Raw genomic sequence first — 12,491 nt, 5'->3', positions numbered from 1 at the left:
AATAAACAATATTTAGAAAATTAGAAAATTTAAATGCAAAAAAAAAAAAAAAAAAAGTCAAATTTTTATTAAAATACTAAAATACACAGTGCCGTTCAAAAGTTTGGGGTCATTTTTATGCTTTTGGAAAGAAGTCTCTTTTGCTCATCAAGGCTGCATTTATTTGTTAAAATTATTACAATCTAAAATAACTTTTGTCTATTTGAGTATATTTTAAAATGTAATTTATTCCTGTGATGCAAAGCTGAATTTTCAGCATCATTGTCACATGATCCTTCAGAAATCATTCTAATATGCCGATTTGTTGCGCTGCTTAATGTTTTTGTGGAAATTTATTTGAAATGGAAATCTTACTGACCTCAAACTTTGCAGCCCAAAAATGAATGAAATTAGCCAGTTAACACCATTGAAAGTCACTGCTTGTTCATTGAAATCATTGAATGGTTAACTTGCACACCAAACCTCACCAACGTTGTTCCTCTCTGTCTCGTTGCAGTGGTACCTGGGCTAAAGACTCCCAACACGGACCGGCCGCTCCCGAGGTCACACGACCACCCCCTCTGTCTCCCCTGAGTACGACCCGCAAACATGTACACCAGTCTGAACAGAGAGAAGCCACTTGCTGCCCCAGTACTGGACAGACCCACAGCATGGCTCCAGCAGAACCCCGCCAAGCCCTGGAACAAGAGGAACCGACTCAACGCGCTTACACCCACTTACTATATATCTATATAGTCCATATGTATTCTTCCATATGTATGGTTTACATGCCTATATTCATATATAGTAGCTGTCCAGCTCTTCTGAGGGTGGAGCTCGAAAAAAAAACAAGAGCTTTGTTTTCTCGGAAACGTGCACGTTTTTTTTTTTTATGTTTGTTTGTTTTGTTTTGTTTTGTATTTTTTGGTTTACCCTCACAGATAGACGAGGAAAACGTAACATGACACAATCAAAGAGCTTCCCGCATCTGTGCCTGTGGTCTTAAAGAGAAGTCTGAGGCGTTTCGAATCAAACACAGTCTGCGGCCAAGGGTCGCGAACCCAAAACCACCTGGAGGTCGGAGCTCTGCCTTTCAATCACTCGTGTTTTGACGGATCAATCCGGTTTCGTATCGTGAACGTTGGAGGTTTCGCCTGGGTCAGATATACCACCAGCTAAAATCTCCATTGCGTCTTCTGACCAGGACCATTTCCTCCCCCTTCCACCATCATCACCACCACCACCATCAACACCATGTCAGATCAAGAACCCTTTCAAGGACTCAACCGAACCCCTCGCTCCCATTTTTTCTATTGTTTTTTTGTTTTTTTTGTCATTTTGGGGCAGGCGATGAAGAAGTCATGAACAGTGATGTTTGATAACAGGTCATTTTACAGTATACTAATGGGAGAACTCCCCACTTGGAGGCATGTTCATATTTTGTGTTTTTCGTACAAAAATCATTGCGATTCTTTCTACTAAACCCCAGCGGAAGGTCTGTCGCACACCAAGGGCCGAGTGAAGGTTTGATCTTCCATAAACTTCAAGAAAAGGTTAACAGTGAATACTGAATTGAGGAAAGTGCAATTTTGTTGGGTAGATGTTGGATTGTTAAATATCTTTGTAAGATAGATCGTTGAAGCGATTGTTGAAAAGTATATATATATAAATATATATATTTTTCTTCCTAGTCCGTTCACACCTCCAGGACTCTAAAATATCGGGGTACAAAAAAAAAAAAAAAAAAACACGTAAAGAGGAAAAATAGAACAAAGCCTTGTGAGAAATAAGGGGAGCTGTAATTGATTTTTCTTTTGTTGTTTTTTATGTGTTTGTTTGTTCATCTTTTCTTAGCATTGTAGAACAAATGTCCCTTTAAGAAATATCACTGTTTTTAGGATTCCTGCTAGTTCGTTTCCAAAACGCTACAGCAATTGTTTTTAATTTAACCAAGCACATAATGTACGCAGAAAATTAGCAGTTTGCGAAATCATGAACGCAAGGAAACACGTAAAAAGCAAAAAAGCTGAACTAACTTCCTCGCAAACACTTTCGAAGGTGCTGCGCAAAAATGTGAAGATCAAAAAAATGCATCCAGCTTCCCTTGCATGCAATTTTGTTGTTTTTCAGTTTTTGTTCGTTTCCTGTACGAAATATATATATATATATATATATATATATATATATATATACACACTTACAGTCTCATCCACCGTCGATCAAAGCTCAGTAAAGTTTAAAATAATAATAATAATAATAATAATCTGCATGTTCTAGTGTTAGTGACAAATTTTTACATAGATTACGTAGAGTTAAAGTAGTGTGAAAAATATTGTAATCCCAACATCGGGCACTTGCCGATCAACTATTTGTTTGGTCCCTTAAAAAAGGGTGTTTTTACTGCTGTTCTCACAATCAACCAGCTAAACATCTCTCTGACTCTTCTCAGCTTGTCGTCTCCCCGTCTCCTTTATTCCCGTCAGAACAATCATTTTCATGTCTCAAGAGCGACGTACACACTTCATTGTCTTTTCAAACTGCACGAACAATTCCACATCGATGTGCCTTGAGCGATGGTCTAGTTCTGAGTTATTGCACAAGCTGTAATGTGGAGACTATTTTTTCACATTTTCACCCCACCAGTGAAATTAGCGCTAATAGCGGCGTTTGCTAATGACAATACACAGTATTACTCTCCATTTAACTCCATTTGGCCACTATCGGTCGAAAATCCCATCATTCTCACTTCGATCAGTCGAAAGTCAATCATTCACCAACAGAGGTTTGACGTCATCGAGCCCTTTTTCTCTGATTTAACACTATTGTATTGATATTTCTGGATGTTGCTGCAATTTCTAAACGACGACTACTTTTTCTTTTCAGTCTTCCTGTTTTGTTTTTTGTTTTTCATTCCCAGCGATGAATAATGAGGAAAAGAATATGCAATACTTGCTTGCACTCATATAGTCATTTTTTATTTTTACCACCAAAGTGAGCACTTGACAGGTCAGTGTGCTTTTCATACCCGTGACACGAGAAAACGCCATTGGTCAGCCTCACTTCATAAACGTTTTCCTTTTTTCGGTCATAATCGAGCCTTAAAAAGGAGGAAACTTCCTTTCCATCACAAACACACAAGCGCGAACACGTCCAGGACAAAAAACATGCCCAGTTTTTAATGTACATTTTGACGAAGTTCCATGTTATATTAATTGTTTACCTGTTTATTTTCTATTGCATATATCATTTAAGAAAAGAAAATGATGGGAATGAGTTTCCCAGGCATCTGATGTGATGGTTTAGTAGTTACACTTGTGTGAGTTGTTGTTTCTTTTAGTGTGAATTTTTTTTGTTTTGTTTTTTTGTTGTCATTGTTCTTGCCTACTTTTTAGAAACGAGTTGGGCATTACTTTCTTAATCGTCTGCACTAAATATAAAATAATGACAATTGTGATAATTGAGAAAAAATACAGAAAAAAAAATTACAAAAAAAAGAAGCTTCCAGGGCTTAAAAGAGCGAAGGGAAACATGATTGCACGGATATTTTTTTTTTTTTGGTCACAAAAACCTTGTTTAGAGCAGCCTGGCATCTAATCAGCAAGATTGGCTGTGTGTGTAAGATAATGACAAAATTGCACCCTTTTTAAAGAAAGAAAAAAAAAGAGAAAAAGAATTTCAAGCAATAGTTTGGGCAGTCTGTTTTGTTCTCGTGTTGTGTGTGTAATTTAGTTTTTTGGTACAACGTTGGAGAAGACGCGGGAGAAGCGAACAAACCGAATCGATTAGATACGAGAGTTAGGGCGGACGCACCTGAGTATGGGAGATTTGATGTTTGTATATTGTATAGTTTTATTAATTACACTGATTTTAAAGCTGCCCTATTTTATAATGCAGGACTTTTGTAACATTGATTAAATGAGGAAAAACTAGTGTTGTGAATTTTCTGATTGTTTGTATTAAGGCCACATAAATAGAACTGGTTTTGTTTGTCTGGGGAACTGGATTTAAGTTGAAAACTTCCTGTTTCCTATTTTTTTTTTTTTTTTTTTTTTTGCTTTCCTTTTTGTATGTATTTAAGGACTTATTTCTTCTTTCGATGGTATAGAAGTACTCCTATACTTGAAAAGTGTAGGATGCCGAGGTGAAAACCCCATTGTAAATGGATGTTACAAGTATGCTGTATGTTTTGAAGGTTATTTGTTGCATCAGTGTTGATGAAGCTAAATCTAGATAATTCTGAGGATGTTGGTAAGAAGAGAGCGTTTTTATGCATTTTAAAATTAGTTTTAGGCAGAAGACAATGACATAGACAGCCAAAGGATGCCCCTATTATAAATGCATCTAGGCATCTTTTTGTGTTCACCATTCCATGCAGGAAAATAAACCGCTTGATATGCAACATGATTCTTTTTTCTTTTCAACTTCTTCATCTTTCTTCCACCGCCCACCAGCGCACGCACATACACACACACACACACACACACACACACAAAGACACTCGAGCGGCGTTACATGACGGGGAAGGTTGGTCACAACGGGGCGTCGATAAAGCCATTCCTCACTCGATTTTACATTGGCCCTCTCATTGACCATAATTCACACGAAGATCGGTTGATGGTTGTTTAAAACACTAAAAAGACATACGATTCCTCAAAAAAAAGAAGAACTTTGACTTTTGTTAATGGACGAGGTTCAGAGTCAAACATTTTCCATCCCATTTTATCACTTTTCAATTTGGTTTAGGTACTGTCTCATTTTGTTTACACACATTATGTAAAATAATAGTCATGATCATTTGTGGCATTTTAAACACAATCTGAATATTTTGAAACTCAACGTGATCTACATTTCCACAATCAATGACCCTTTTAGTGGCATGTTAACATTTTCCATTCAATAACATCAATGCTAGTCCTGAAACAGGGTTGAATAAAGGTCCCGCAGGCCTTTATCATTTTTATGTCCCCATTTTTGTGGGCATTGCATCGCTTACTTTCATTTGTTCGTTTGAAGCGGGAACAAAGAATTGGATGGTTTAAGGCAGGAATACGGCTTTATATCAGGGTAATATTCAATCATGAGACATTTTAAAATGTAAAAAGCCAAAAACACAACTAAATCAAGTATACGCCCATTCACTGCTATGGAAAACTACAGGTTTGACTACAGGTAGACTGCTACTTTTTTATTATGCTCAAACTTTTAGCAAACCCGTATTTCACTCTGGGGTTCGATTGGCCCTATTAAATCAAAAATGGTCTGCAGAACGGGGCCCGATGAGGACCTTAAAGGGCCTGGGATGACATAAACATGTTGTCAGCTTCATCACACCATGTATTTAACCCCATCATGCATCAGTGGCAGGTGGCTTAACTGCACCAAACGGTATCATCACAAGGTGCTAAATCTCGCTAAAGTGGAGGCTAACTGGAAACGAGCCTGCTTTCTGATAGCATAGCAGTGTAATCCGCATGAGAACTATGCACTGACGACACGCTAATCTAATCAGAGTCTGGTACTTGCACCTTTGCCTTCCTCTTTTTTTAAAAACTTGTATCGAAATCAAAGGAATAATGAAACTTAAAGCAAACCAGCATTTTACCTGATGTATTTAAAAAGATCAAATGTAGTGCCTGTGACAAACTATTATATCGCTCTCTGAATATCAAACCAGTTAACAGTTTGTAATCATTTCAGTTTTCTTGACACCAGTAGCCTTTTCTGATTATAGCTGTTCAGTAACCACACACTATAAACTGCATGCGCCTCCATAACCAACTGATATAAACATGACTCGATGATCTAACCCAGCTCTGCTACCAGTCGTCTTCTCAAAACTTCATTGCGTTTACGTGTTCCAAACCAGTTCGTCCTGTAGTATTATTGCATAATGAAGTCAAGGAAGTGACTAAAATTTGGCGTCCACCTAAATTCTAGGTTTTCCAGGTCCATGTCCTGCTGTAGCCCTCAGTGTATCCATTATCTCCAACAACAATCATGAAGGTCTGTGTTTCCTGGGGTTCCCACACTCGACAATCGATACTTGCTGTAGGTGCAATTCACAACGTCTCTCAAGTTCTGGAGTTAAAAAACGAAAGACTCTTTGGTGTCTTTCAAGAATCGTTAAGAGTTGAATGATCCCGACTACTTAATGGTTCCTTTAATGATTCTTTTAGTAAAAAATATTTGCCATTCATTCTACCCAACAATACTAAATAAAAATGAGGTAAAACGTTCAATTCATTTTGTTTTTTTATAAAATATTAGACAAAATGCATGTGTATCTTTAACAACAATCTCGTGAACAATCAGTCAGCAACTACCGATTTAATTATCACAGTTGTAAACTGTATGTTGAATGTTCATTGAATCGTTTGTTCGCGAATCAGAGTAGCCAACACTATTTGTGATGTTTTTGGTTCACAAAAAAAGGACCGTTTCATTTGACGAATTCTTTAGGGAATTGGACTACACTGACGTCGAGCTGTATGATTTCGATCTACTAAAAAGACTTGACTCAAAGAGTCATTCATTCATCAATCAGAGTACACTATTTGTGCTGTTTTCGATTCACTAAAAATAATCGAAAGTCATTCTTTCGGGAATCGGACTACACTGCACTGTTAAAAGTGATCAGTTGACTTAACTTAAAAAAAAGTGAGGAAACCCATTGCCCAAAAAAATTAAGTAATAAACTTAATGCGCAATTGAAAAACCTTGACAATTCCACATAACTTAATTTTTCCAATTACGCATGGTTTATTTACGTAATAATTTTAAGGCTTTGCTTTTTTTAAGTTAAGTCAACTGATCACTTTTTATAGTGTGTTTGAGCTGTAAAGACTAAAAAGAACCACGCATTTGACAGTCTAACTCACTCTGGCCCTCGAGATCCACTTGGTTGGAGAGTTTACCTCCAACCGTGATTAAACTCAACTGCCTGCAACTTTCTAGTAATCGTGAAGACCTTGATTCGCTTGTTTGATGAGCGTTGGAGCAAAACTCTCCAGGAAAGTGGATCTCGAGGGCCAGAGATGAGAACTCCTGGTGTTGCGTATTGTTGCAGTACCGCTGAATAAGTAGTGCAGAAACTGTCCCAAGTATGTCAGCAGAAGAATTCACGTGCGAGAACCGTTACCGGGAACCGATTGAGTTTAGGAAGGTCCTTTAAAAGAACATTTGACTTGGAGAAAACTAAAGGGTAGGGTTCAAACTTCAGGGAGAGTGTTGAGATTTGAAAATCACACGAAATGTGAGCATAGTTTGTGTATCTACAACATCCAGGGCCTTCAAATCCAACCCCTAGGACATGAGGTCTTAGTTGCCAGTAATGGTTATGAACGATTAAAGCGTTTTCTCTTTGTTGGTATTGATTATCCAATATCTTAAGGTGTTTTTGAATTGTAAAACCACATTTTTGGAAACGGATGTGTATAGTCCGAGGACTAACGCTTCTGAACGTGTCGGATTCTGTTCAAAATTAACCAGCACTGCGGCCCTAATCGTAAAGAAGACAATCCCGGTGGTTATCGTGAAAGATTACACATAAATCACTGATGTGATGTTACCAGACCCCTTCAACCAGCTCCACCTCTCCAAATCTTCATGTCCATCATCATCATCCTTCGTATATCCAACCCGACCTCATGAGAAAAAAAACGTGACTATTTTACGAAGTGGCGAAGTTGTATCAATTTGTACGATTTGATTCGTACAAAAACGCATGATTTGTTTCGTATGTACGATTTTTGGGAACAATTAAGAAGGTCCACCCCTAAACCTAAACGCCAGTGGGGAGTAAGCATATCGTACAAAAACTTACGAATAACATATGAATTACCCACCAAATTCGCCAACGCGTAAATTAGTTACAAACTGCCATGAGAATGTTGGTATATCTCATACAGCTCCATCTCACACCGCAGAATCACCGTATACGTACTACGTTTTAGATACAATCTAAAGTAAAATGTAAAAAAATAAATAAAACCTTGTGCCTCTAATACATTTCCTGAAGAAAAATTCACGTTGTATTGGTACCAACTCCATTAACTAGTTCCATGGAGCTTCTGTATTTGAGCTGTGAATAATTTTGTTTGCTTCTGGGTTCTTTCTCTGAACTTTTCTCCTTGTTTTCTGTGTGTAGTGCCATGCCTCTTTCTCTTGGAGCCATTAGTGTCCACCTCCATCGACTCAATTACTAAAAGCAAGATGTGCATTTCCTATGCAACGACAAATGAGAGAAGAAAAAAAAAAAACTGAAATAAAAGACGCTAATGCTGTACACCTCCACGTCTGGTTTCATTTCTTCGCAGGTTCCAACCCATCGCCGTCAAAACCGCCTTATACGAGGTATCCAGAATGAGTTACTGATGTGGATGGTTTGATGAGTACAAAGTGTGCAGTGTGTTGGGAGGCTTTAAGAGATGTTGTGTGTAATCCAGGCACTTTGTGGTTAGTTTGCTGATGCCAGCTGTCTGAGCGCAGATGGAGGCCTGGGCCGCACTGCCGGCGTTCTCTCTCAGATGCCGGTGTCTCGTGTTCATGCCTCGTTTGATGTTGAAGTGCCCCGTGGCCTGCTCTCCGAGAGTTGGTTACGGCTTGAGGAAGTGGAATGAAAGCACACTCAGCACAGGAGCTCATCGATACCTCGAGAATGTGTGGAAATAAATGCCTCAATAACATCAACAGATTACCCGAGGTTTTAATGAGGAATTGATGTAAACGTTTATACTGAGAGCATTTAGCACAAATGAACCCTTGCAAATGGGTGTGGTGCAAAACAAGCTGTCACTGTGTCGTTATCTATTGGTGGTCATTAGTATACACATATATAAAGGTAAAAAAATCCAATTTAAATGAGATTAAATCTATTTTGATTACTATATTAATATATTATTTATTATTATCAGTGTTGTTAATGTTAACTAAAACGAAATATTTTTTTAGTGACTGACATAAAGCTGAAATAAAATAAAAATGTTGCCTTGGCAACTAACTTAAGTTTAGGTTGAAGTACTATAATTCAAACTAAAACTGAAATAAAAAAAATAAAGCCATTTAGGAAAAACTAATTAAAATGACAAAAGCACATAACAAAATTATTACAATATAAATGTAAATGAACATGGAAAATTTTAAATAAAAGCTTATTTTAAATATGAATAAAAACATTAGTAAGTAAATAACATGAATAATATAAATAAAAAAATTAAACTGCATTTAATTATGGTTTTAAGAAAAATACCAATTGATTCATAAAACAGAGATTTGAGTCGAAAAGGTTTAAGTTTGAAACACATTTTTGTCATTTTGCAACTAAAATATTAGAGTACCAACTAATATTCTATGCCATATAACTGGCTAAAATGAATGACATGATGAAATATTCATTCATTTTAAAGGACATATTCCTTTAAACTAAAATAAAACTATGACTAGGATAATAAATTGTGCAAAAAATTAACACTGCACACACTGTTTCAAATCAGGCTTGTAAACATTATTTTAAAGTGGATATGGCAAGAAAAAAAAAGTTTTGCTTCCTATCTGATAAAAAATAATGCTATTCTGTTCTCTACATGGCTCAGATCTCTCCTTCAAAGTAGGTGTAAAGCTTTTCTTTCCTGGTTTATTATCCACTGCGTGTCAGAAATGTAACTGCAAACTTTTCAACAAGTCGCACGGTTTCATTCATGTCTAGTACAAACGGATTACGAGTTGTGCAAAAAGTTTAGTAATAGTGATGCTATCCTTAGCAAACACCACTAATATCAAGCACTGTCTCGGTTTTAAAAACACACTGTAATGTAAGAACGAAATATAATGGCGCCTGAGGAGAGTTTCCCGCTCTTTTACGGCACACAGCTGACGCATGACTGACGTGAACTGACTTTGGTTTGCGGTCACGAGCGCCTTGATCTGATCAATGCAGGTTCACCCCCGGCAGACTTCCACCTCAGCAGAGCTGCTGACCGTTCCTCTACCTCTCCCTCGCTTTCCCTGAGAAGTGGTGTGACAGTGAACTTGGATTCCCTCAGGGGAACGGTGCAAGCGAAGGATTGGGTTACAGGGCGAGAGACAATCCCGAGACGAAACCGCAAGAGCCCCGTGAATAATGCACAAGCAACACGGGGCTTCGGGTTTCCTCGCCGGGATCGGCCCGTCTGCATTCGTCCTGCCCGCCGTGCCAGACGCGCACACACCTAATCTCCCAAGGGGCCAAAGGTTAGGAGGTCAAGGCCTTCGGTGAGAAAGTCACTGCTACATGAACACCTCAGGTGAACACACATGTACGTAATCACTTTCTAGCATGCATACTTGAATTACACTCTGACAGGCCAGACAGACGCCTCAACTATAGGTGGATATATCACTTACATTTTTTTTATGAATTTAGAGTGTTTTACCATGGTGTGATGAACTATGAAATACTGTATACTACTCTGTCATACTATAAATTACATCAAGATACACTTATGAAATGTAAATACCGTCCTGGCAACCTTGTTCTCCTCAAACGTCAGCTGATGATGACATTGTGCGCCCAAAATGAAAATGAAATTGATAAGAGAATAAAACAAGCCAGAGCTGGCCCTACCTAATAACTAACGGATTTTTAAAAGATATTGTTGAAATGGCGGCTGTGTCCGTGAGGTGCATACTGCGGTAATGAACATGACTCAAAGAATCATTCATTCAACCGATTCGTTCAAAACATTCATTTAGAAATGAAACCAGGTGAGTCATTGAATCATTCATCAAATTATTCGCTCAAAATACTCATTTAGTGAGGAACAATCACATTGGCTTTGTCATCATCATTCATCAAACAACTTGTTCAAAAACACTGATTCAATCAGAAAAGATACAAGTGTCAGTCTTTATGAGTAATTGAATCATTCACTCAACCGATTCATCAAAAAACATTGATTCAGTCATGACCAAAAAACACCACCACTTTATGTTGCTTGGAGATAAAAGGGATTATGATATACATTTTATATAATATAAATATTATATATTAGGCCTAGTTAGAATTTGTTAAGCATTAGTAATGTCAAGTATTAATGATACAATCTAGCTTGGAGTCCATGAGTTTATGAAGGTTAAAAAAAAACCTGCAATAAACCGAGATGATATTCTTAATTAATAATTTTATAAATGTTAATTAATTAAAAATGTCTTTATTTAAAAACTTTTTGTAATGTTGAAATATTTTTTTCAACTAAATAAAAATGAAAATTGTATATATAAACTTTATGAATGAATTGACTATGTTTCCTTTCCTCTCTCCTCCTCTCATATTTTGCAGGGTGTGCAGCCCAGCGCCTCATTAAAACCATAGATCATAAATTGAACACTGACTTAGAGGGGCTAATCTGGGATTTAGAAGCCATTCAGTGAAAAAAGATAATTAATTTCACTCACATTCGTCGACCACATACTGGGCGAAGAGCTTAGTGAAGATGCACATGAATTAGAGCAAGCCTTTAGAAAGTTCTAGGTAATCCCATGCAAAATGACTTTAGGAACGGTGTTGTTGACATGGTTGACTGCGGCCTCCGAGCAGGACCGCTTCACACACATTAATGCAGTGAAGGAACTGAACGCAGCGTAAAAGAGGAATTCTGGAGAAAAAAAAATAACAATCTACTGCCCCATGCTAAGCTGAAACTACATCCGTAACAATCATGAACAAGCAGCAATGTTTTCAGTGAGCACACTGGTAGGTGGAAAAAACACTGATTATAGCATTTATAGCAACAATGAACAAAATGTGATGGAACATATAATTTTGCAACAATGCGAAATCATACAGTCATATAATTTTGTCTTTTATGGCACTATATTCTTAAGGAATATGAGGGCTGATGAGTGCCGACACTGTTTGCAGATATTTTGTAAGACATTTCTATTTTATAATATATATATTATTAAAGTTAATGTATTTAAATGCTCTTCAAATAATCAGTGTTGGGTAAAGTAATCAGATTACTTTTTCAAGTACGAGTAAAGTATTGCACTAAATTAACAAAAAAATATCTGAGTTACTTTTTGTTTTACTTTTTTCTCACATGTATTGACTGACAGCTCTCTTGTCTCCATGTTGAGAGAAATCGTGAGTAAGCGCAGAGGCTTTGTGTGTGAACATGATGCTTATTGTAGTTCTAGACTAACGTGAATATGCATTTACTCATCTCACTTGAACAAAAACAGATTTGGTATTCTTCAAAATGAATAAAAACAGTGAAACGAATATCAAAATATTACGCAAACCTGCAATAATGAAATGCTAAATAACAAAAATATACTTCATGTATTTAATCTCACTTTATTAACCAATGTCTTTGCTGCTGACCTTTAATGATCCAATTCAACCATATTAAAAAGCAAAAATGACTTTAGATAAACATCAAATATGTTTCTTTTTTTTTTCATTGCTGAAGAACTTTCTTCTCCTGCGCCCTATTCTGCACAGCTGAAAGGTTTGTTTGCCTTATTCATGTCAC

The 12,491-nt window shown here is 37.1% G+C and overlaps 1 protein-coding gene across 8 annotated transcripts in view; it reads left to right on the top strand.

The window, feature by feature from the left end:
* Positions 1 to 8,263, top strand: part of nfia (nuclear factor I/A) — a 153,623-nt gene extending 145,360 nt beyond the window's left edge. For all 8 annotated transcript variants that reach the window (XM_084417784.1, XM_084417785.1, XM_084417788.1 and 5 more), the window contains one exon: positions 497 to 8,263. In XM_084417784.1, coding sequence (XP_084273910.1) covers positions 497 to 511 — 15 coding nt within the window. In that variant the 3' untranslated portion in view covers positions 512 to 8,263. The remainder of the gene's footprint in view (positions 1 to 496) is intronic.
* The last annotated feature ends 4,228 nt before the right edge of the window (positions 8,264 to 12,491 follow it).

This window comes from Rutilus rutilus (assembly GCF_951802725.1).
Source record: "Rutilus rutilus genome assembly, chromosome: 8".
Lineage (NCBI taxonomy): Eukaryota > Metazoa > Chordata > Actinopteri > Cypriniformes > Leuciscidae > Rutilus > Rutilus rutilus.
Note: the sequence above shows the minus strand (reverse complement) of the source record. Positions and strands in the feature narration are given on the sequence as shown.